The sequence below is a fragment of the Colossoma macropomum genome, unplaced genomic scaffold (assembly GCF_904425465.1).
Source record: "Colossoma macropomum unplaced genomic scaffold, Colossoma_macropomum, whole genome shotgun sequence".
Taxonomy (NCBI): domain Eukaryota; kingdom Metazoa; phylum Chordata; class Actinopteri; order Characiformes; family Serrasalmidae; genus Colossoma; species Colossoma macropomum.
In genome coordinates, this window is record NW_023495300.1 from 12426 (window position 1) to 39369 (window position 26944).

Below are 26944 nucleotides of genomic sequence, written 5' to 3' on the forward strand. Positions count from 1 at the left end.
TAAGATTGTGATGTATAATTGACAAGCACTCTGGAAAATGTTCAATTCAGGCTAGTTAAAGCTTCACAAAAAAGTAATGAGTCTTCAGCTACTGTTTGTGTAAAGTGTAATGATGCATTATCAGGACATTCCGCTGCCCCTATACTGAAGCATTACCTAGGTTCACAGTAAATCAATGCAATGTATTATGTGAAATCCATATTATGTGAAAATAAACAAACACTTTTCTTGTGTTTTAGCTTTGTTTATTGTTTGCAATTTTTTCTGAGCAATTTTGGGTCGTTTCCTTTGGTCCAGTTATCATGAAAGCGATAAACAATTAAACAATTACACTTCCTCCATCACCATGTCACAGAGAGAAGAGCAGGAAGCCACCAAACGTGTTAAGGTTGTTGGATTCATCATAAACCTGATGGTTGGCTGTAAGTTTTATGAATACAACATCGCCCTTCTCCAGTGACAGATTGATGTCTCTACTGACAATCACATGGTTTCCATTGGAAAGGTCAGATACTGTAAACAGTATATCTTCATTATGGAAAAACCTCATGCCCGTCCAGTGGTTGCTGTACATCCCGAAGATGGTGGCTGTGAAGTGGTAGACCCCTTTGACTGGTGCAGTGAAGACACCTGCAGAGGAAAAACAGCTCATCTCAACACTTTGGGGACAGAATACAGAACAGGATTGTATTTAAATTTTTTTTAGACACACTCTATCAATCGGGTATTTAGCCGTTGTTGACAGCAGTGCCTGAGCATGACCTAACCTTACAGATGGTGATGCTGACACTTTTTTGACAAATAAAGATGCTGAGAGAATCATTTTGCATCAGACAGAATTTGTCCTTACTACATGTCATGCAATTTTTTATATCAACGCCATTAAGCGTAAATTTCTCCTGAAAAAATATGTCGCTATGAATTGGGGTCAACAGTTCTACCACATTACTAGCATTTGTAAATGTAGCCCTCTTTGCCAAAAAGCTGTTGTTCCTAGCGGGGTTTGTTTCATCCATATGCCCTGCAGTGTCCAGATAAAAGAGTCCCACAGAGAAAACAGTTTCCAGGGTATCCCAGCCATAGTTGGCTAGACATTCTATGATACTGCGATATGGGTAGGTACTCGTACTCTGTGATATCAGTCTGTCACCTAGGGACACGTCGACCTGTGAAAATATTGTAGCTCCAGGGTAGTTTATCAACCCCACAGCAGCGCCATCATCTATATCTATATCGCTTCCATCAGGTTTTGTGATTTTAAGACGAAAGTACAAGAATGTGTTATTCAGATCTGTATAATCTTCACTATGTTTTTAGCAGCTGTTTTTAAATGTGGTTTGGCTATACTAAACCCCCTCTTGAACAATGGTATCGCCATTCTGAAAAGATTTCTAAAAATCCCACCAAATCCAGCTCCATACATTGCAGGGCTGCCTCCATAGCCAGGCATGATACCACCTGCTTGATTTTAGTAATAAGAGACATAGCATTCTGGATCCATGGTATGCATGTTGAAAGATTCCATTACATACAGGATTGTCTTTGTCAGTATATTAATGAGGAAATACCTGTGACTGGATCGTAAGCATTTCCATTATTTGTGAAGACTTTCTTGAAGGTCATCGTAACATCGGTTGTGAAGGGCCCGTAGTACCCATCCTTTCCCAAAGCAGCTGAGAACGCTACTTTCACGTGGGCTGAAATAAAAAAAATGCACTGATTACCACATAAACCCCTTAAATGTTGGTACAAGGGTCCAAATATCATCACTCTAAAAACTTCAGAACTTACACATTAGTAGCTACTAAATCATTTACAGTATAAAACAGCTGCTTTTTTCTTTTCATTATTCACGTTGCATTGTAATTTCACACATTTACAAACATTTTCTCCAACACTGCCTTTCTAGAAAGGCACACTGATTATTTACCATTATTGACCATCGTCACGCATTGAGCAGTGAGTGATTCTAGGCCTGAACAAAAGGCTAAGCTGCATAATTTGATTTAATATGCTGTTTATTTAAAAATAAATAAATAAATAAAAAGTTAGTGAAAAGTTAGTTTTTAAGTTGTGTGCATTTTTGTACTTTTTATCTAGAAAACAATATTTTATCTCCAAAGTGAAACTCTAACTTAGTTCTATAAGGTTCTATCTGTGGACCAATCAGCACCTCGAATACACAGAAGAGGATTGATGGGCTCTTAATTATATCAACATTAATTTCATTCATTCATACAGCTTTTCTTTTTCTTCTTACTCACAATATAAGCCATTTTATAGTCACATTTCTGATATAAAATAAAACCTCACACTGCCTTTAGACTGAGCTGCTACACATACTCACTGGGACAGTTTATAACAGGAGCTGCTGTCTAACTAAAGGAAACTTAAACTAATGTTTCCTACCTAAAACTGACCTCTGCGCTAGACAAAATATTTAGCACTGACCTTTATACTTAATCTGCAATGCTTTTTTTTTTTAGTGAGAAAAAGATTATTCATCCTAGAACAAGAAATAAATCTCATAAAAACTAAATAAATAATAAAAATAAGTGTCATAGAAAGCATTAACTTTGAGATACATGTAAATCACTCTGTTTCAACACTAATTGGCATTTCAACATTGACAGTATATCATTAAAAGATTCAGAGAATCCATAGAAATCTGTTTATGCAAAAGGACAAATCTGAAAACCAGTACAGTATGGCCATAATCGTCAGGCCCTCAGACAGCATTGCATTAAAAACAGACACGATTCTGAAGTAGAAATGACTGCATGGAGTCAGAAACACTTCCGAAAACCATTGCTTGTGAAAACAGTTTGTCACTGCATTCACAAATGCAAGTTAAAACTCCACCATGCAAAGAAGAAGCCATATATAAACAGGATCAAGAAACACTGCCGCCTTCTCTGGGTCCAAGCTCATATAAGATGGACTGAGGCACAGTAGTAAAGGTGTCCTGTGGTCCGACAAATCAAAATTTGAAATTCTTTTTGGAAATCATGGACACCGTGTCCTCCATGGTAAAAAGGAGAAAGACCGCCCGGCTTGTTATCAGTACACAGTTCAAAAGCCAGCATCCATGATGGTATGGGGGTGCATTTGTGCACATGGAATTGCACATCTGTGAAGGCACCAATAATGCTGAACGATATATATAGGTTTCTGACAAACATAAGCTGCCATCCAGATGACGTCTTTTTCTGGTAAGGCCTTTCTTATTTCAGCAAGACAACATCAAACCACATTCTGCATGTATTACAACAGCATGGCTCTGTATTAAAAGAGTCTGGGTGCTAAATACAACAAAGAAGACCTCAAACTGTTGAGCAGCTGAAATCCGAAATCAAACAAGAATGGGAAAACATTTCACTTTCAAAACAACAGCACTTTGTTTCCTCAGTTCCCAAACGCTTACAGAGTGTTGTTAAAAGAAGAGGTGATGCGACACAGTAGAAAACAGTACCTGCCTCTTTGCCCTTTGATGTCCGTAGTGCCTTTTTTGATTTTTAAAGGAGGGTGTCAGTGATCGCCAGATCAGTTGCTGATGCACTCAAGTTAAGGAACACTTGGCCCCCCAGGAGAATCCGACTATCTTCTTGTGCACATGTGTTCTATTTTTTCCTTTATAGTATAACTTACTATAAAACAGTTCACATCTGACCATGTGATGCTGCAGTATTACCTTTGTCATTTTTGGACAACTTGACTTTCGTTTCTGTTTTAATGAGTTCTTGGAGAAATAATTTTCTAATTAGCTAAGTGATATCTAACTAGGATAAATCTAGAGTGCTAAATCTAAAGTTGGCTATTGTGATTAAAAATGGCAGCAATTTTTAAGATGAACTTTGTTTGGAACGTTAGCAGAATTTACACAGTCACGGGGAGATTTGAAAACCTACCGAATGTATACCCCCCCCTCATCTCTGAGATGCAAGGGCTGATTCAAATAAAACTTGTTCTGGTGTTTTATGAGGTTGTCATATGAATCTCTCTAAGGCTACATTCAGGTAGATTTTCTCACCAAATTCGATTTTTTTTAGGCTGTCTACAATATCTTTTAAATGTGACCTATATGTGGCATCAGTCTGAACACACTCCTAAACTGACCCGCTTGTGCAAAAGAACAATGCTTCAGGTGGCACACTGATCCAGAAGTAAACAACCCCAACTGTGGCGAAATGCAGGTCCTCTGCCAAGGTTTCAATTTCATCTTCACCACCATTACAGGAGCTAAAAAGGAGATCTGATTGCTGACAGCTGGACTCACCCAGAAGGCACTGGAGCTTGCTGTAAAAAGGGCACGTTATTCGGCCATGGCCACTGATTTGGTTCACGTCCACTTTTTACTTTCAGACTTTTTTCTTTTTGACACTGCAGCCATTTTCTCCTTACATTTCTTTTGAAATCTCTTCGGACACAGAGCAATTGGATAAAAGTCTTCTAGTTTTGTACAGAAACATCAGCCCAAATGTTTATGAGGTCTCAGCGGTGCAAAATTATGACGTAAAATTGCCTGAATTCCAGTCTTGCTGTTCAGACTCATTGCTGCATATCAGATATGCAATGGATTTCAGTGCTACATATGAAAGGCAAATTGGATTTGTTTTTCTAGACGACTGTCGCCACTGTTATTTGCAAGTGATCAGATCGGATTTGTGCATCCAGACATCACCAGCCTAACTGCTTTAGCATTAACATCACCCTTCACTGTAACTAAGGGGCCAAAACCCTGAAAATTCCCAGTCCATCATCCCTCCTCCACCAAACTTTACTGTTGACACAATGCATTCATACATAACTCCATTTTATCCACCTGTTAGCAACAGTTGTGGCCGAAACAGCTGAACTCAATAACTTAACCATAACCATAAACTTCTGGTCCATTTATTTACATCCTAAATTTTATTTAGAATCCTAAATGTATCTCTCCTAACTTGTAGCCAGTAAATATATGTGTGTCATGCATAGGGTCACGTATGCTTAGTCTTTGATCTGCCACCAGGGTCACTGGAAACACTGGGGCAACAAACTACACAGAGCAATGGCCAAAACAAAGAGAATCAAACCCACTAGCAGAACCAATCACAATCTCCATTTCAGCTGGAGGGTGAGACATTTCCCAAACAGTAAAGCCTTTGCGAGTTGGTGTTCAGTGAGAGGAGCTGCAGCTCACTAATCCAGCAAAATGTTTTACTGCAATACACAAAGTAAAGCACTGGATCCAGCTTTGAATTTACTGTCAGTTTTAATATTTCTTACTGCTATCTTGCTTTACTAAGGTCACTGTCACCCGTACCATGTTTGGTGTGGACCTATCAAACATTTTCTCCTGGTTTGGTCCATTTTGACATGTGAACACTTCACCCATATTCAGGACCACACCAGACAAGTGAACTTTGAACCAGTGACCCCTGCTTGAGTGTGCAGCTGGTGGGAACACATTTTTATGATGGTCCACACCAAATGACAGAACTGAACACCAGAGGCTTCTTTTCTCAGTGTGCTGTCTTCATTTTCTGCCTATTTTAAAATTTTACTTTTGCAGACTGTCTTATAGTCACTGCAACATGAGCTGCCACTAATAACAGCAGATTAGCAATAAAATAAGCAAAGATATGTTTTTAATTTTGGTGCCTTGCAGAACATATTTTTGGCTAAGCATTATTGACCTTGTTGGTTGAATTCAACTTGGTAAACCAATCATAAAGAAGCAGAAATTATTATCTTTTTCTTGTATATTTTTACATTTTCATGGTGGTCAATGTGAGCACATGGTGAATCCTCACATCCCTGGAAAACTTCTGACCAACAACCAAACACCTGTTTGTCTGATTTGGTTCACTTTAGCTGTTGCGCTGTGAAACCAACCAAACCTAATGAGTAAGATTCAGTGTCACCTAACATCTCATAATAAGTTTAGAGAGGCATGTCATTAACATGTGTTACATCCTGAGGACGTATGTTTTTGTCCTGCTTGTTTCTCTCCTGCTCTCTTTCTCTCTGTTTCTCTTTCACTTATTAGAAACCTGCTCACTCGTGTGTGCCATTGGCTGGAGTCCCATGACAATGTGTACATCTGAGTGGCTGGCTGCGAGTGCATGGGGTATTTCATCTGGACCAGGGTGTAGAAGTGGGTGCCATTTCTTTGAACTCAGTGTTTTCTCCTGTTTTTGGCCTAGTTAGGGAGTAAGGGAAGACTATGTATTGGTGTTTCTTTATTTTGGTGTAGGTAAGTTAGTTCTCTAAATTCTCTAGCTAGACTAGTTATATTTGTTGTTTGCCCACTTTGTCCTGTGTTGGTGTAGACAAAAACAGAATCAGTTTCTCGCAGAGGCACCAGACAAGTATCCTGTCTTCCTCAATATGAATAAGTAAATAAAGTGAGTCATAAAGATGCATGAAATTTACAAAGACATCATCATTAACTGATACGTGCAGACCGTATTTCAGTCATCGTTACCCGTCACAGTAACAGACAGTGAGATTTCCTGCACTGACTCAGGCTGATCTGAGTTCCTGTTTCTGTGGCTGGTCAGAACCTGAGTGAGAGATAAAATGTCATCTTCTACATTTCAATGTGGCAAAAGTTTGAAAAAAAGTCAATTTTCTTTCCTCAATTTAAAAAGAAATCATTGCTTAATTATTATTATTATTATTATTTTTTTTTCATAAAGTCTGTCAGTCCAAAGCTAATCACCTGTCAACAAATTTAATTAAGCACATATTTAAAATATCAGAAACAGTATTAAAGACATTTTAAACAGTACAAATGTTTATGGATTACTATGTCATTAAAAACATTGTAAACAGCATGAAACAATGTGGAACAATATGGAACATTAAAAATGTGCTGAACTTTTCAAATTTGTGGAGTTGTTTGATCTTTGATGTTCATACAGGTTTTCAGGGTTCAAAACAGTTCAGTTTTGTGAAAAAATGTTATTGAGGAACTTTTCAGTTCAGATCATTTGATTTACCTGCGTTTTGTTTCTTCAGCTCTTCAATCTCGCTTTGGCTGGACTGCAGCTGCTCCCTCAGCTGCGTGACCATGTCCTTCAGCTCTCTCAGCTCGGTGCACATATCATGATGTTCGTGGGTTTGGTCTGGCACTGATCTCTCCACATTAGCCTTGTTCAGAAGCTGCACATCCCTCGCTCTGAGCTGGTCATCAGCTCTCTGGAGCTGAACACAAGACAAGAAGAGCCAAAGCAGAACCACACTGACCCTCATCCTGAGATAATTACAGTACAGAGAGTGGAAAGGTTCAGTTGAATATGGGGTGTATGTAAGAGGCAATCAGCATCTGGTTCTTATATAGAGGATCATGCTCACATGACACACACAAACACACACACACCTCAAGAGTAGAAAATGCAGAAGTAGATTGCACAAGCTCAATTCTGAGTTTGTGGGGGGGCAGCATTTCAAAGACTAAGCATATATGACTCTATGCATGATACACATATAGCTACCACCTACAAGTTACGAGAGAAGCTACAGGATTATACAGGGAGATTCACTCGAAAGAGGCCCCGAACCTTCTGCTGTAACTCCTGTTAGGATAAGGCAATCTGAACCCACAAGTTGCAAATGGAGGTTAAACATCACAGTGGTTGTCCGGCGCCCACGTCATCACTCTGACGCAGGGGCGTCCTGGGCTTGTTCGAAGCTCCATATACTGAGGAGCTCATTGCAAGTTGTTTCGCTCAGATTGCTTCATCCTTGCCAGAGTTATTACAGAATATTCGGGGCCTCTTTCGAGTGAATCTCCCTGTACTTGTAAGGTGTACACTATGCGACACCAACAGTTTCTCCGCTGTCTACACTAAGGATTGACAGCCTTGCATTTCAGCATCATCTGTACCCTTAGCAGCAAATCATTCTACAGCAGCATCCATTTTTGTGTCCCTAGCATTTACAGATATATTACACTTGAAAAACATATTAGGTTTACAATTTACTTACATTTTAAAATAACACATTAGGTTAATAATTACACCTTCTTGAGCATCAATTTAGCAATATTGGTTTTTAAATCAATTATATAGGATTCCAAGCACCACAGAAGAGTGCGTCCCCACAGTCATGTGTAACGGGTGAGGCCATATTTTGAGGTAAAAAACGATTGAACAAATTATTGTTTGCAATTTTAACTGCAATAATCTATACATGACTATGAAATATATGACTTGTTTGACCCAAAGAAAACAAATGCCAAATAAATATTATAAAATATATAATAAAGTTGTGGTCCCCAGGAGTTGTGTCACTGGTGTTACCGTGTAACAACCGTGTAACATCACACTGATGGCATCACTTGACTGCCTTTACCTATTTTCTGAGGACCTATGAAGAAAAGCACATGGTGAGTCCACTGTGTCTTTCAAGTATCAAATTTTCTCATTTAGCTCATGATTTCATATGAAGCTTTTGGCTGAAGTCACTGGTGTGACCTACTTTACTCTCGGGTAATTGTGAAAAAATAGAATACAAATGGATTAAATTACATATTTTAGTGGATATTCCATGATTGATAACATGTAGTTTGATGCTCTGTAGCAGTTATTTTATAAAATGCATTTTTCATTAAAAATATCTCTGGTGTTACCTTTCTAATGTGTGATGATTCTAATGAGATAGAAAAGTGGACGTTTCTGTAGAATGACCCATATAAGCTGAACCAACAGAATCCATGTGTTATGGAATTGTCTCACGGATACATTAAAAGAAAATGGGAATTTTCCATATTTTTTACTGTCAGCTGGTGGACCAAGAGGACAGTTACATAAAAAATGTTGGAACAAAAGGCTGGCTTGAGTTCAGGGTACAAGATACAGGATGGAGATGTAAGCAGTTTTGGAATGTAATGATAAAGATAATGGAGCATTTTGATATCAAACATATGGGTACCATGTTATGTGCAGGTCCAATTTAAGAGGATATGCTAAAATTGAGCCCTTAGCCCGATGTTTCATGGCCTTAGACCCCAGAGGGAAAAAGAGTGTAACATGCAACAAAACAGCTGGATGGGACAAGGCCTCAAAACTTCAATTGTCAAAGAATTTTAAACAAAACCTACAGAGTTTAGGTGGATGAGGGACCCTCCCACTTCTGTCAAGAAAGAATTGAGCTGTCATAAAAAGTGTATGCCTCTGCCAAACCTTTGAAAGCCCATGACTACTTCTGTATTGGCTCCATCAATGTCTGAACAGCAAGCACTTCACAGGATGGCCCATGGTCACCCCAACCTACAGACAGAGAGAGAACAACTAGTAGCCTCGGGTAAAATCTCTAGTGGTGAAGCAAAAGTGGCTAAACTCATAGACCCACACTGAGACTCAAACTGGCTTTTGGCCAGGATTTGAAGAGAACCTAGAGCTAGAACATGACCTCTACCTTCCCTGAAATGTATCCATTGTTAAAGTGTCTACCCCCTGCAAAAGCATTTGAAACAAGGGACAACTCCCTTCCATGATGATGTGACTAATAAAAATGCTGCTAAGAATTAGAATATAGAATCTGAAGAATGTGTGTCTTAAGGAAGAGACAGAGCCAGCCAGAAGATGGATTGAAATGACTGCTGCTGCTACCTTAAAAATCATTTCCAAGGAATACTGGTGACCAAAAATGGCTGAAGATGTCAAAATGCATTATCAAACATGCATTATCAAAATGCATTATCAACCTGTAATGAAAGCCAAACACCTAAAAAAAAACAAAAAAAACACATAATTTCAATGGGCTCCACATCAAATTCACAAGATGTTTGGACCCATTTATGCACTGACGTTACAGGCCCCTCACCTCCGAGCACGGGCTATATGTACAGGGAGATTCACTCGAAAAGGCCCTGAATATTCTGTAACAACTCTCGCTAGGATGAAGCAATCTGAACGAAACAACATGCAATTTCCTCCTCAGTATATGGAGCTTTGAACAAGCCAGGATGCCCCTGAGTCAGAGCGATGAGGTAGGCGCTGTTGTTTAGGCAAAGAACATTCAGGAACATGGAGCGCCACGTAAAAACTTCCAGCATCGCATGCACTGCAATCGATTACACCTATGTCAAGGTATATAGTGTATTTTGTTGGTTTAGATTGCTTCATCCTAATGGAATCTCTCTGTATATCTTCGTCATCATCAACCATTTTACTCGTTGGGTGGAGGCTTTTCCATGTAGGACCAACTCCATAATTGCTGACAAATGTCTTTAAGCATGTATTTCTCTCAATTGGGAATTTCCCTGTATGCATGCCTTATCATCTGCAGTCTTCCAGATGCGTTGAAATGGCAAAGGAACTAATTAAGATCAAAAACCCTGTATGTGGGAACACTTGGAGATCAAAGCAGATGCTGCAAGTCAAAAAATATTGAAATTAGTTCTATGGTTATGATGTGTACATTGTCTTCTGTTGCATTTCAACCTAAGAGAGAAGGTAATTTCACAGTAATCTATATAACATGAGATGCTGTTTGTGTAGACATTCCTGATGCTATTTGATGGAGGCATAAGTCCCTAATTTAAACCCAGGGTTTAGTTCTTTGGTAGGTACAGTCTGATGATCACAGTTAGGTTCACAATTACTGATGAAAAAAAGCTTCCATTGTGCAATACTTCCTATAGTGGTTTAACCGTATCCTTGGTGTTGAAAGTAATGGCTAAAAAACAATGACTAATGATAAAGTTGCAACAAAACTGGCCATAATAACTGACATTCACCATGAATCTCTAAATTCTTCATGTTACTGAAGTTTTTGATTTTGCCTTTCCCAAAGAAGCATTATTTTTATGGATATTGGTGCATGGTGTCATGCCTCAGATGTTAATTATGCTAAAACAAAATGGCAGAATAGTAGATGCTGTTATTATACAAGCACTCCATGTTTTTCAGTTGAGTGTGACCCAAGATTAATGACTTGATTTCTCAATAAATTAAGTGTGCTTGAAAAGGAGAAGCAAAAGGATATGCCCAGCACAGGGTTGAGCAAAATACTTTGAAAAAGTAGCTCCAGCTCCCTTTGAGCTTTTTTTCCTTTCATTATGTACATTTTCCTTTTTGTTTTTAAGTACATATACATTTATTTGTTTTCAAGTTGTTTCCCTTCCTGGATCGGGGCCTTGCCATGGTGGAAGGGCTTGTGTGGTCTAGGGACCTTCAGACCTAAGTCATCTGGAGCAACATGCTCCTGGTAGGGTCTCCCAAGATGAACAGGCTTGGGTTAAAAGACCCAGACTAGCTTGATCCAAAAAATCCTCCATGACAAAGGGACACAGAAAACTGTGTTCCCTGCCAGGGACCAGTGCTGTGCTGTATAGGCAGTGGGAGATGGCAGGGAGGCCCTTGGCGGCATAGACCTCTGCGGCAGAAACTGACTCTTGGTACGTGGAATGTAACCTCACTGGTGGGGATGGAGCCGTAGCTTGTGTGGGAGGTTGAGAGGCACCAACTAGATATAGTTGGGCTCACCTCCACCCACAGTGTCTACTCTGGAACCAAACTCCTTGATAGGGCGGTTGGTCCCTCTCCTACTCCACAGGGTGAGAGGCGCTGGGCAGGTGTGGGGATACTCACAAGTTCCCGGCTCGCTGCCATGCAATTGGAGTTTGTCCCAGTGGATACGAGGGTCGCCTCAATGCGAATTAAAATCGCAGGGAGGAAAAATCTGTTGTGTGTGCTTATGCATCAAACAACAGGTCGGAGTGTTTGCCCTTCTTGGAGCGAGTGGGCGGGGTTCTGGAAAGGGCCTCACCTACAGACTCCATAGTCTTGCTGGGAGACTTCAGTGCTCATGTTGGCAATGACTGGGAGCACTGGGAAAGGTGTGATTGGGAAGAACGGACTGGATTGTCCATAATGAACACCAAGTTCGAACAAATGGATGTTCATAAGTGTATGTGTTACCAGAGCTCCTTGGGTAAAAGGTCAATGATCGACTTTCATCTGACTTGGGACCATATGTTCTGGACACTCGGGTGAAGAGAGGTGCTGAACTGTCAACTGATCACCAACTGGTGGTGAGTTGGATCAGATGGCATGGAAGACTGAAGTGAATAGTGAATAGTGAGGGTGTGCTGGGAACGACTGTCGGAGGCCCCTGTTCGGAATGATTTTAACTCCAACTTCTGGGAGAGCTTTTCTCATGTTCTGGAGGAGGTAGGGGGCATGGAGTCTGGATGGACCCTGTTCAAAACCTCCACTGTGGAAGCTGCCAGGCATAGCTGTGGCCAAAAGCTTGTTGGTGTCTGTCGGGGCGGTAACCCAAGAACCCCCTGGTGGACACCAGTGGTGAGGGAGGCCTTCAAGCTGAAGAAAGAGGCCTTTAGGGACTGGATGGCCTGAAGGACTCCCGACTCAACCGACAAGCAAAAAAGGTGGCAGTGGCAACGGTGGTGGAAGCAAAATCCAGGGTGTGGGAGGAGTTCTTTCGGTCAGCCTCAAGGAGGTTCTGGACAACTGTCCTGCAACGCAGGAGTGGTCGGGGTTGCTTCGCCCAAGCTGCATTCGGCAGGTGTGGAGAAACTCTGACTTCAAATGAGGATACTGTCGGTCAGTGGAAGGGGCACTTTGAGGAACTCCTTAATCCGAGAGACATGCATCCCTCATGGTAGTCAGAGCCAGAGGATTCTGGTGTGTCAGCTGCTATTTCCCTGGTGGAGGTCACTGAGGTAGTTGGCATGCTCCTCAGTGGCAAAGCACTGGGGGGGGTGGATGAGATTAGTCCAGAAATGCTTAAGGCTCTGGATGTTGTGGGGCTGTCGTGGCTGACACGCCTCTGCAATATTGCATAGACCTCGGGAACAGTACCCTTGGACTGGCTGTCTGGGGTGGGGGTCCCTATTTTTAAGAAAGGGGACCGGAGGGTGTGTGCCAACTACTGGTGTATCACACTGCTCAGCCTCCCTGGGAAAGTTTATGCAAAGGTGCTGGAAAGGAGACTCTGACCGATAGTCGAATTCAGCATGCCTTATCATCTGCAGCCTGCCAGATGTGTTGAAATGGCAAAGGGACTAATAAGGACCAAGTGCTGTATGTGGGAACACTTGGAGATCAAAGCAGATGCTGCAAGTCAAAAAATTGAGTTTGCAATATTGAAATTAGTTCTATGGTTATGATGTGTACATTGTCTTCTGCTGCATTTCAGTCTAAGAGAGAAGGTCCTTTGAGAGTAATCTGTACAACATCACTTGCTGCTTGTGTAGATATTCCTGATGGTATTTGATGGAGGCATACGTCCCCAATTTAAACTCATGATAGGCAAATTATTTAATTCTTTGCAGGTTCAGTCTGATGATCACGGTTAGGTTCACCATGGTTAGCATGTTGGGACACTCCGCTTGTCACATGCAGTGGCACTCTTGGTGATGGTAATGCAAACAAAACAACAACTGAATGTTCTCCTTATGAAAAAGAGCTTCCATTGTGCAATACTTCCTATAGTGGTTTAACCGTATCCTTGATGTTGAAAATAATGACTAGACAAACAATGACTGATATTAAAAGTTGCAACACAACTGGCTATAATAACTGATATTCATCATGAATCTCAATTTTTCACGTCAGTGAAGATCTTATGATACCACAAACACATTTTTAGGGATGTTGGTTCATGGTGTCATGCCTCAGATGTTTATTATGCTAAAATTCCTAAAGAGAAAGGGCAGAATTGTAGATGCTGTTATCATACAAGTACTCCATGTTTTTCAGTTGAGCATGACCCAAAGTCAATGACTTGATTTCTTAATAAATTAAGTGTGCTTTATAAGGAGAAGCGAAATGACATGCCAAGCCCAAGGTTGGGCAAAATATTCAACCTCCGGCTCCCTTTGAGTTTCTTTTTTGTACTTTTACCTTTTAATTTGAGTATTTATACATTTTTGGTTTGTTGCTGAGTCATTGAAACTTCACCCAGTAAATAGAGACAATAAAATACTGGACCTGTTTAATGCCAACACCAAGGAAGCATATAACTCATAAAGCACATAACTCATCTCCTCTTGAAAGATCAGATCACAACCTGGTTCATCTTCTGACTGTGTACAAACCCCTTGAACACAGTGATCCAGCACTCACCCGTGCAGTGAAGAAATGGTCTGCAGAGACTGAAGAGACTCTGATGGACTGCTTTGATACCACATTGTAGAAAGAACTGAGATCCTTATGTTGAGGGCATTGACAGTCTTACACACTGCATAACAGACTATATTAATGTAGCCACCAAGACTGTTCTGTGTTTCTCCAGCAATAAACCTTAGATCAAGCCTGATTTACAGGCTCTCCTGATGGAGTAAGAGAGGGCCTTTAGATCAGGAGTAGCTGAGAGCTGTGTAGAAGGTGCTGTGAGGGAAAATCCAGGAGAGGAAAGCCAGCTACAGGAAGAAGATTGAGGAACAGCTACAGAAAAACAGTGTCAATGGGGTCAGGAAAAGCCTTCAAACAATCTCGGGCCACAAGACTCCCAGACTCCCAGGCTGTAGGGGACCGAAAGTGAGTGAATACTCTCCATTCATTTTTCAATAAATTTACTCACTCTTCCCCCTACATGGTTATCCCTGCTGCACCCCCTCTTCTGCACTCTCTGTGTACTACCCTGCCCTTCTTCCACATTCACTCTCCTCTCCATAACTGTCATTTCAGGTATAAAGTATTTCCAACACACACGTCTAATTTAGGTCCACCATTGTTAGCATGTTGGGAATCTCTGGTTGTCTTATGCAGTGACACTCTTGGTGATGGTAATGCAAACAAAACAACAACTGAATGTTCTTATGAAAGAGCTTCCATTGTGCAATACTTCCTATAGTGGTTTAACCGTATCCTTGGTGTTGAAAGTAATGGCTAGACAAACAATGACAAAGTTGCAACACAACTGGCTATAATAACTGATGAATCTCTATGAATCTCAAATTTTTTCACGTCAATGAAGCTCCTATGATACCACAAACACATTTTTAGAGGCACAACAATTTCAGGGAACTCCAATTTCCAGAAACCCTGGGCTGATTAGGCCCAACCTCCTCTCCTTAAGGTGGGTATTTAAACAAAAAGTAGGGGAAAAGAAAAGAGGGTTGGAAAAAACAAGAGAGAAATTGCCCCAAAACTACTTAAAAGCTCAAAAAGAAGGCTTTAACAAGAAATGGCTCCAAGCCATACAAAAGCGTTTGCTCCACAAAGAGCAAATAGGCAAAATATAAAGGTGCCCTTCCTCTCATAATTACAGAGGAAGTGTTTGTTTTCCGATCATCTTTAATTTCACAAAAATAGCTCGGATTAATTAAATATATCTCTGTTGTCGGAACAAAACCTCGTATCTCCATAATGGTAACTTTACAGGAAAATGAAAAAAAAAAAAAATCTTTAATGTGAGCGTCCTTGAATGCTAATTAAGCCCCCCCAACCACCTCTCTCTGCTCTTTTTTCTTTAGCTTTTACATCCTTTTTTCACCACATTCTTTCTTTCTTTCTTTCTGTTTTAAGCACAAAACATATATAAAAAAAGGTCTTTTAATTGGGAAAGTGCATAATACAAAACCTTTGGGCTATTTTATGCTTTGGCTGCACTGTTTTGTTTATTGTTTATTTTTTTGTATTCATATAATCACTATGTTTGGTCTTTCACAAAAAAATGAACACCTTTATTTCAGATTTCACATCATGTTTCTTTCAGAAACATAATGGCTGTTTCTGTTATTGTCAGAATGACTAGTTGAACGAGTGAAGCTGCTGAATTACAGTAAAAGGCAACATTTCTAAGAAACTGTAATTTTACAGATTTTTACCATCATTGAGAAACATAAATTACTATTCATTGTATGTAATGCACATCAACTTGTAGTTTATTGTTTTTAATTCTTTCATTTCTTTTGATATTGCATTTTTATTTTTATTTTTTTTTGCGTTCTCTCTGGTGGCAGCACAAGATTAAAAAAGTCAAAACTCTTTCATTGTGTTTAATACACAAGCACATTGATATTTTTATTAGTAATATTTTGTTTGTGTTTGCAAAAGAAAATTGTGCTATATGTTTCTGCTTGTAGAAAATACCAAGAATGGACAAACATATTTCTAGCATCTGTTTCAGTTTCACCCATTTTTTTACACTCCTTTTCATTATTGTACAAACAAATGGTTAACATTTAGCATGGTACACCAGCTTTAACTCACTATGGACCTAAAAGGCTAACAGTTACTAGGCTATAGTAGCTTTGATCAGGTTAAAAAAAAATAACCAAGTTTTAGCAGTAGTTTGTTAATTGTTAGCCAGTTAGCTCCCCCCTTTCTTTTCTTTTTAACTAAGTCTGAAGAGTAACAGGGGAAAAAAAAGAAACACCTGCCCCCTTGTGGTCAAAGCTGATGGAACATGCTAAGAAATGTACTTTATCTTTTATCTAATTCTTTACTATAAGGCAGTCATAAAAGAACTCGGGTTAAACTGAAAACCAAAATAAAAAGGAAGGATAACTAAATACAAAATGGTAGTTACCCTGTAATGAATGAGAAAATGTGTTGAATAATCTGAAATTTGGATTAATAGAAGATAATGCAAGTTAAAGATGATCATATGAGACTGGGCATATGTATTTCAGCCATACATCAGGTGTTAAATTTAAAAACAATTTTTTTATCTCAAGAACAACTTTGAATATTAGAACTCACTCTGAGGTGACTGTATAAATAAATAATACATAGATAGATAGATAGATAGATAGAGTGTGCTCACTGCCCCCTAGTGTGTGTGTTCACTAGTGTGTATGTGGTGTTTCGCTGCACGGATGGGTTAAATGTGGAGGTGAAATTTCCCCGTTGAGGGTCTAATAAGGGTCACTTAATAATAATCAATATGTTGTTTCATGCTGATCCACATACATTTGTATCAGTCAAGAAGGTTACACTTTAGCAAATAAATACAAATTTTGTACCAAAATTGGCATAAAAATGTTATTAAATTCTATTCGATGTAGAGAATGTGTTAACTTAGTTTTATTTAGAATGTCAACAAAACATGGAACTTGACCAGTCTTGTTCAAACTTTTGCATACGACAATCTGATTCTGTGTTTAGCTTTATGTATTATTGTGTTTAAGCTATGAATGACAGACTGCTGGCTACTGCGGACCAAGTGGACGAGCGGAAGCAGTGAAATGCAGATATGATAATAGATAAATAAACAAACAAACAAAAAAAAAACATCAAAGACCAACTGAATTAAATATGTTACAGTGCAAAGCCAACACACCAAGGACTGACATGTTATTTTTAGATTTAGAAGCAGAATGTTTTAATAATGCAAAATTTCAAAGCTGTGCTCCAAATCATTTTTAAAGTTATTCTTCTTAATCTTTGCCAAATCAGGTTTTACTTGCATCTTAAATACTGAGTGTAAATATATTATTTTGATAAAAGATGGGATAAATGTTGGGTTCCTCTACTAGAAAGTAACCCTGCTAAGTTTATGCAAATTAGAAACAGGTCAGTGAAGAGGCTCTACTGATTCCTACAAAATTAATCCTCAACCAAAAACTGCAATAACAGTTAAAAAACACAGCAAACAGCAGAACTACAAGACTGTGAAAAGAGTAACATTACTGCTGTCCTTGGTAGTAGTTTTGATTCTGTCCTGGTTCAGATTCCTGATTGGTGCTTTAAAGAGTGTTTTAGTTTGTCATTTATTTATTTATTTATTTGTTTGTTTATTATAAAGCAGCTTGATACTTGTCTGGTGCCTCTGTGAGAGACTGACCCTGCTGCTAAAACGTCCAGTGTAAAGTTATTACAGTCTTTACTCGTATTAGTCCTGATCACGACTCTCAGTGGTGCTTAGTGAAAGTGTTTTTTTGGTCAATAATTTGATTCTGTGCTTAGTTGACTGGACAGTTGTTTATCTGTTGTGTGTGTTTTACAGCTTTGGAGGAGAGAGTGGATTTTATTTCCCTTTTAAACATGTTTTAGTTGTTTTTTTCTAGTATGTCCACTAGAGGGGGCTAAAATTCAGTAGGAGTTGCACAGAGGAAGGTCAACTTTTTAGTTGTTTTTTTTTTCCCTGAATAAAAGACCTAACCTTGTAAACGTGTCCTGTCTATGGTTTTCCTGTTTAATACAGGTCGTTATTTACAGTTAGTTAGTTACAGTCGTTAGTTACAGATTTATGACAACAGTGACAACCATTGCACTTTCAGTGGTTTTCTGCTCTTTCCTATGTGAAGTGTTTTTACTGGTGAGGACAAAATGTTGCATTCTAAGTTCTAAGACTATATTTCACAATATACTGCCTTTGGCTTCTGTAGCTGATACTTTTTAGAATACATATAAAATGTGATCTGCATTGAAAACTTTCGAGAGATTATTAAACAATAAGTAACATATTAAGTGCCAGAAATCATTGAACAGGGCAAAAATGTGTGTGTAGTGATTCCAGAGGAAGCTGAACAGAACATATAAGGACATTTTACCCCTTTAATTCATTTGGTATAGTGTAGTTGGTAATATTACTGCCATTCTCATAGCAGACTGGGGTTTGATTCTCTGTCAGACCAAGCACACCATGCTATACCAATAAGAGTCCTTGGCAAGACTCCTAACACTGCATTCACGTACCTCTGTAACATAATACAATTTTAAGTTTTGGATTTGTGCTCCAAATAATATCTCCTTCGGAATATCTTCGGGATCTCCAAAATGATATTGGTAACACTTTCTATGAATGTCACCTTTGTAAGCACCTATAAACACATTCATAACATGTTATAATACATTCATAAGACTAAAATGCACTATACGTTATAGCCATGCTTATTATACATTATGAATTGTTAACATAATACATTATAAGTACTGATCATAACAAATTATAAGAGCTCATAAGTCGTATTTGTCCGCTCTAAGTAAAGTGAAGCGTACTGTACTAAAGCCTCCTCCAGTGTTAAGAGTGAGGCTTCAAGTTGAAGTATTTACTGAAGGATTTACTGAAACACTAAAACATTCACAGTAAAGCACATTACAGGCTTCAAATGTCAGAGTTTAAACTAGAGCTGCCATCAGTGTTTTACCCAATGTGGGAAAGTCAATGTTCACCACCGTTAGCTTGGTATTTGTCTTTACTTTATGCTCTCCAAGCTGGGACTGACTTCTTTGGCACAGACATTATAACATGTTATTAACACTATTTATAATGCATTATATTAATAACTCATAATGTATAATAAACATGGCTATAAAGTGTAATTCAGTGTAATTCTTTTTATAAATATTTATAACCATGTTTATAATGCCTTATGAATACATTATAACATGTTATAAATATGTTTATAGCTGCTTACAAAAGGTGACATTCATAGAAAGTGTTACCATGATATTTTTACAGGAGAAGGAAAAAACATATTCACATTCAATGTAACTCAGTGAAACTAGACGTTTGTTGAAACCAGTCATTTTGGCCCATTTCTTTGGGTTCATTTATCATGAAATTTACACACAATGTAAAAAGCAGGCACCTTCAAATTATGTCAAAAACTCAAAAATGGAGATACAAGGTTTTGTTCCGACAGCAGCGATATACAATTAGTGACAGTGTCAACAAGTACTCGCAGAATAGCACTTATTAAAGCAGCTGAGAACATAAGCAACTGAAAGGCTTTTGATCCTGACCCTCATTCATTCATTCATCTTCTTAAACCGCTTTATCCAGCTAGGGTCACAATAACAACAGGGAGTCCCAGACGACCCTGTCCCCCGTAACTTCCTCCAGCTCGTTCTGGGGGATCCTGAGCTGCTCCAAGGCCAACTTGGAGATATAATCCCTCCAGCAAGTCCTATGACGACCTCTCATCCCAGTAAGCCATGCTTGGTAAACCTCCAATGGCAGGTGGCCAGGGGGGCATCCCAATCAGATGTCCAAACCACCTCAACTGTCTCCTCTCAATCTGGAGGAGTAGTGGCTCTACTTTGAGCTCCTTCCGGAAGACTGAGCTCCTCACCCCATCAAGTGGACTGTGGCCTTGATAAGCTAGTTCAATGTAGAATACTGTGTCACCTCCTACAATGGCATACACACACTTTAACTGTGAACTCCCATTTGTTGTGTAGTGACAGAAATGATTATTATAATAAACACAGATTCTGTTTATCCAACACAAATGAGATAAACTACCGGATTTGTTTTTGGTCCAGATCTTCCTGTTTTTTTTTCTGTTTTATGAAAATGCTGAAGATATGATAAACGGTTTAAGCAACTCAAAATGGGATTTAAGTGACACAAGACTTCTCTGAGCAGCCACTCCATTCCTCCTGCAGACTTGCTCCCGCTTCTCCCGCAGCATCAGCTCAGCCAACGAAGTCTAGGAGGAAGTGTTTGGCAAAGTTGTCCTCTCCTCACCCAGTGAAAAGTTCCTGCAAGCACCCTGCTCTTCTGCATTCTCTGTAGCCAGTCTCCTAGGATCTGGCTGCCCTGGATCTCCAACTGCCGTCATCCAGAGTCTCGCAGACTCTGTTAGGAGCCTTAAATTCAGCCAGGTTGCCATTAAAAAGACAGTGCGACTCCACCCCTTGACATGCTATGCTGATACATGATGACCTGCTGTTCCTGCCCTGCTTGCTTTCAGTCTCCACTGCTCTGCCTACGCAAGCTGTGCCTCTTGCTGTGGCTACTGCCTCTGTTTGCATCAGGTCCAATATCCTTCAAGGTAAGAACTTTAATTAGGCCTCCTTGCTGGCCCATCTATCGACCATTAGATTGATCTTTCGTTTTTTCTTGAAATGTCTGATCCTAGGCTGCAGCACAATCTCTCCTTTGGGCAGTTCGTTGTCACGTTTGACATTTATAGGGATGTTTTGTGTCAAGTCTACCCTGAACATGGGGGGGAACTGGACCTGTACTTGGCCATGATGGTTGACTTTAGCCAGTGATATGAGGGTACGCTGTTTATTGAATATCATAAATCAAGTCTATCTCGCTGTCACGCCTCCCTCCGTTTCCACTGTCACTACCTCCCAGCCTCTGGAATCCATCTCCCAGAACACCTCGCCTGATCACATCAGTGGTGGACGAAGTACACAAATCATGTACTTGAGTTAAAGTAGAGACACCCAAGGTAAAATATTACAGTAAAAGGAGAAGTTCCTCCCTTTAGACCTCCACTGGAGTAAAAGTACAAAAGTATTTGTCTTTAAATGTACTTAAGTATCAAAAGTAAATGTACTAAAACATTAAGTATGACTCTAATGTCCTGTTACTATTTTTGTAACAAGACTCTGCTTCATTAACTAATTTTAGGTGAAAATACTCCAGTGTCACTCTTGGTAAACCAGTCTTTTAATAGAAGGTCATTAATCAGTGACGCTGATGTCTATTAAAATTATCAGAAGTACAAAACACTGAAGGCAAACAGTTTCCATTAAGTAGAACAGAGTGGCTCTGAAATAAACAGCAACGTTTTAGTTTGAGATTTATTTGCAACTAAGTTACAAGTATAATATAAATAAAGTTTAATAAAAACTTGCTTTAATCACAGATTCACAAATGAGTTTTCCTTTACTAAACTGCATCTGTAGGTCTCTGTTCATGAACATAAACTAGCAAGAACAAATTTACTAAAAAATGAAAGTGTTTGTATAAATACAGAAAAAAAGGCAGTCACAACTGCATATGTGTGCATATTTCTATATTGTGGTCTGTTTACACAAAGTTAGGTTAGTTCATCATTTATGTTGAATAGACACTCCCAAAATTTTACGCTGCTGCACTGATGTTGAACCGTGTGCTGCACTGGGTCGGTATGACCAAAAGGTCCAAACAAGCTCAAAACAAAGTGAGCGCTGTGCCCTGATTGGTGTTCATGATTTGCGCTTCTTTTGTTTTGACATGATATGTTTTTATGCTCACATAAACCAAAAGGAACGACAGATTTCTCATAATATAGTGGAGTAAAAAGTAAGATATGTGAAAATTGAAATTGTGGAGAAGGGGGCGTGGCCGAGCGTCAAATGCGGGACTGAGAAGCCGGTTGGGCTGAACCAGCGGGCTAATTATCTGATTATGCTCACCTGTGCCTTGTTTCTGCCAGCCTTCTTATAGGTAATCTCTTCCTTCAGTAGGCGGCAGAGCCCAGAGAGAGAAGGAGACTACCGGAGGCGTGAGAGCTGAGCTAAGCGTGCCGAATTGACATGACCTGAGCGGTCAGAAAAAGGTGGACAGAAAGGACTGAAAAGTCCCAGCAAGCGTCTTGTCTGTGTGGGCTGAAGAAACCGAGTATTTTGTGTTTTTTTGTATTGTGAATAAAAAGCTCTCCGTCTCCACACCTGCCCCCCGGCGTCTTTCCTCCTCCCACCATCAACACTTCCACAGTGGTGCCGAAACCCGGGAAGGATTGGACGATACGTCGCCATGGAGTCTTCACCGCTTGGGGAGATAGTTAAAGCCCTCTCCCTCCTGCAGCAGACCCAACACCAAGCTCTGCTGGATGTCCAGCGGGAAAACCAGGCCCGCTTCGAGGCCCTGGCTCAGCAACCATCTCCATCTCGAAGATAACTCCACAAGACGACCCTGAAGCGTTTGTGGAGCTCTTCGAGAGAGCGGTGGAAGACTGGGGGTGGCTGAAAAAGGACTGGGCCATCTGACTGCTGCCCCTGCTCACGGGGGAAGCCCAGCTTGCCGCCCAACAGCTCCCTGCTCAGTCGCAGCTGGAGTACGACGAGGCCGTCCTCCAGAGGGTTGGACGAACTCCGGAGCAACACCATCAGCGGTTGTGCACACTGACACTCCAAGAGTTTGACCGACACTTTGTGCTGGCGCAACAACTCTGAGATTCCTGCAGGAGGTGGCTCCTGTTAGCAGCCCGCGATTCCGAGGAGGTCCTCGACCTGGTGGTGCTGGAGCAGTTCATTGCCCACTTACCCGAGAAGACGGCAGCGAGGGTCCAGTGCCACCAACCGGAATCGCTGGACGAGGCCACCAGGCTGGCAGAGGCACACCTGGCGGCGTATTCGGGGGCAGGAACGCCCACCCAGCCGATAACCCCCACCCAGCCGATAACTCTCTCTCCTTCTCTCTCTCCCCCTACTCCCACTCCCAGAAAGAGGGGGGCTGTAGCCCCCAAGCCCTTTCCCTGCTCTCGCTCTCGCCCTCCCCACACCCCCCCCTTTCTATTTCCCGCAATCCCCTTGCAGCTACTCACGGTCTGCCTTCTCTCTCTGCACAAGGAGCAGCAGCTGAGCCCACAAGAGCTGGGGTGAAGCCTGGGCAGGTGTGTTGGCGATGTGGGGAGCCCAGGCACTTCCAGGACCAGTGCCACCACATGGAGGTCGGAACGCTGGTTCGGGTCCCCACGTCGCCACCCACCTCCCCTGATCGAGCTGGAGCGTATCGCATACCAGTGAGTATTCGAGGGGTGGACTCTGGATGTAATCAAACCACGATTCACCAATGCTTGATTCAAGACATGGCATTGGAGAGGGCCTATCAGATAAAGTTGCAGTGTGTGCACGGGGATGTACACAATTACCCTGTCCTGCCCATTATAATCGAGTTTCGGGAAAAAGGCATAGCGTAAAGGCGGCGGTTAGTCCTCGCCTTACCCATCCTCTGATTTTGGGGACAAATTGACCGCAGTTTGGGGTGTTGGTGAAAGCTTTGGTAGAGGATGGGTCCCGCACTACGATAGGGAAGGCGGCATGTGCCGCGCTCGAGCTAGACAAGCTTCCGCGCCCGTCGGTGACGGCTCCTGAGCGAGGGGGGGCAGGTGATAGTTCCTCCGGGGGCGGGGCCGAACCTGACAGCGTGGCCACGCCTCCGGGGGTTACCCTCCTGTCTCCCCTCGAGGATTTCCCTCTGGAGCAGTCACGGGATGACGCGCTGAGGCACATGCGGCTCATAATAATCCCATGGCTGGGCATTTGGGACAAGAGAAGACACTTAATCGTCTAATGGACCGTTTCTACTGGCCAGGCATTCACGTGGATGTACGCAGGTGGTGTGCGTCATGCCGCGAATGCCAGCTCGTGAACCTGGCGGCCATCCCAAAAGCGCCTTTGCACCCCCTTCCATTAATCGAGGTCCCCTTCAAAAGAATTGGCATGGACCTGGTCGGGCCATTAGATCGAAGCGCACGTGGGTATCGCTTTGTATTGGTCTTAGTTGATTATGCAACGCAATATCCAGAAGCAGTGCCTCTTCGTAACATTTTGGCACGTACCGTTGCAGAGGCACTCTTCAAAGTGATCTCCCGAGTTGGGATCCCAAAAGAGATCCTGACTGATCAGGGCATAACGTTCATGTCACGCACCTTACACGAACTATACAAGTTGTTGGGCGTTAAATTGTTTCATACCAGTGTTTACCACCCCCAAACGAATGGTCTGGTCGAACATTTTAACCAAACCCTTAAAAATATGATTCGGAAGTTCGTTCATGAGGACGCTAAGAACTGGGATAAGTGGCTAGAACCCCTGTTTGCAGTGCGAGAGGTCCCGCAAGCCTCCTCGGGGTTTTCTCCTTTTGAGTTATTGTACGGGAGGAAACCCAGGGGCATCCTAGACATCATTAAAGAGCACTGGGAGGAGGGACCTCCAAACAGCAAAAATGAAATTCAGTACGTTCTTGACCTGAGAGCACCGGCCACGTTTCAGCGACTCATGGATAGAATTCTCCGCCCCCACTGTGCTTATGCCACTGCCTATCTAGATGACATTATCATATATAGCAATGATTGGCAGCGGCACGTGCAACATCTGAGGGCGGTTCTGAGATCGCTGAGACGGGCGGGGCTTACCGCTAACCCAAAGAAGTGTGCAATTGGACGGGTGGAGGTACGGTATCTGGGCTTCCACTTGGGCCACGGACAGGTGCGTCCCCAAATTGATAAGACGGCGGCAATTGCAACCTGTCCGAGACCCAAGACCAAAAAGGAGGTGAGACGGTTCCTGGGGCTGGCCGGCTATTATCATAGGTTCATACCTAATTATGTGGACGTCACCAGCCCGCTGACCAATCTCACTAAAAAGGGAGCACCAGATCCGGTCCAGTGGATGGAGCAGTGCCAACAGGCGGTAACCCGTGTTAAGGCAGCCCTCTGTGGGGGCCCACTACTGCATTCGCCTGACTTTACTCTCCCTTTTGTTTTGCAGACAGACATGTCGGACAGAGGGCTGGGGGCCGTTTTGTCCCAGGTGGTGGAGGGGGAGGACCGCCCTGTGGAAAAAGAATGGCTATCAAATGGGCGGTCCTCACTCTCTGCTATTACCTGTTAGGGCGCCCTTTCACCCTCTGTTCTGACCACGCCCCTCTCCAGTTTAGTATATAAGCCCAGGCTTTAGCATAGGATATTTGCGAAGTGTAGCCTTTGTTTACAGAGCTTTACTGAGCCTTCTAGTCTGTTTGTTTGCTTGCTTCACCATTCATGACCATTGCCTTGTTTGTTTTTGACCTTAGATTTGCCTAGCCCTCTCAGTATTGTTGTGATTTCTGGATTGACCTTGTTTTCTGGATTTTTGACTTTGTTTTTTTTGGACTTCCCTCATGGTTACTGTTTTAATGATCTGGCTTTTGGCTTTAGACTGGCTGACCTTGATTTTGTATTCTATTTTACTTCATTGTGGTCTGCAAGTGTCTGAATCGGAGCCTGACTCTGGCTCATTGCTCTCTACAATTCCAGACTGGACTGGCTGGTTACGGACACAAAATGTCTGGCTCATCACTTCAGCGGCCACCCTGCTCCGGTCTGTGCCATTTTTTCTACCTCTCACTGCCACTCCTCTGCCCGAGGGCCTACACTGGCACGGCTGCATCTACTGTTCATGGTGCTGAACCTGTAGGTGCTCCTTGTGATAAGCAGCGTCCACCTTTGGTCAGTTTTAATTGGAATGTTTTGTGCAATGATGCAATCGTTTCAATTAATCTTTATGCACCTTTGCTAATTAAAATTTTCTGCATATTTGTAGCTTTTGCATGGAAATACCTTTGACTGGATAATTACTACAGTGATTAATATGTTTCAACTGGCATTTCTTTTAACCCTAATAGATACATTTTCTTCTTTGTTTAAACATTCATGTCAGAAGATGTATCCCACGGTTGTGGAGAAGAAGGAGACTGCCAAAATGACTGCTATTGGGTTAAGAACTGTCCAACGCATTATTAAAAACTAAAACAATAGTGGACATCCGTCAACTATCCGGAAAAGACGTCGTCAGAAAAAAAATCTTGAATGACCGTAATCAGAGATCATTTAAACACCTGGTCAAATCGTAAACAAAAACAAAAAACGACAGTAGAACTCACTGCAATGTTTCAAAGTGAAAATAAAAACTTTCCCACATGCACATTGATAAAAGCAAACCACTTGTTTTTGCAGGGGACCATAAAGATTGGAGCATTGGAACAAGTTAATGTGGTCTGATGAGTCCAACCTTATCATAGGTGTGTCAGGGTAAGACTGGAAACACATGACTCAATGCACGTACAAGCCTCTGGAGGCAGTGCTATGATCTGGGGTTCCTTCAGTTGGTCAGGTCTAGGCTCACCAACATTATGTGGCAATAAAATGCAGTCTGCTGGCTACCCGAATTTACTGAATGATGCAAGATCTCAAAGTTAAAGGTGGTCCGACAAAATATAAGAGTGTGTGGCTTTATTTTTGGTAAGGCAGTGAAGGCATATTGAATTGAATTAAATTCAGAACCATTAGCCAACTGTGTTTTGCACACAGAGGAATTAGACCTCCTCATTTAACCCATCCGTGCAGTGAAACACCCATGGGCACAGCCTCCCGATCATGTTTCAGACCAGTCGGAGTTTATTGAATAACAACTCTGAGCATCATCTAGTGTAACTGATCTACAACTCAATCTGAACGGACTCCTACAGCAGCCAATGAAAACTGAGAGTGCGAAAGAATAAAATACAGCAAGTAAACAAAGAAAAATGGTGAAAAGTCTCTCCCGTGTGG

At 41.4% G+C, this 26944-nt stretch overlaps 2 protein-coding genes across 2 annotated transcripts; one reads left to right on the top strand and one right to left on the bottom strand.

Moving 5' to 3' along the window:
• Nucleotides 1-229: 229 nt before the first annotated feature.
• Nucleotides 230-7287, bottom strand: LOC118801671 (complement C1q-like protein 3). Its single transcript, XM_036562032.1, has 3 exons — nucleotides 6987-7287; nucleotides 1569-1697; nucleotides 230-630 (listed from the first exon to the last, which is right to left on the bottom strand). The coding sequence occupies exons 1-3, from the start codon at nucleotides 7237-7239 to the stop codon at nucleotides 350-352; spliced, it is 663 nt and encodes a 220-aa protein (XP_036417925.1). The 5' UTR covers nucleotides 7240-7287; the 3' UTR covers nucleotides 230-349.
• Nucleotides 7288-22386: 15099 nt separating this feature from the next.
• Nucleotides 22387-25247, top strand: LOC118801669. Its single transcript, XM_036562031.1, has 5 exons — nucleotides 22387-22505; nucleotides 22817-22991; nucleotides 23075-23374; nucleotides 23611-23796; nucleotides 23859-25247. The coding sequence occupies exons 1-5, from the start codon at nucleotides 22387-22389 to the stop codon at nucleotides 25245-25247; spliced, it is 2169 nt and encodes a 722-aa protein (XP_036417924.1).
• The last annotated feature ends 1697 nt before the right edge of the window (nucleotides 25248-26944 follow it).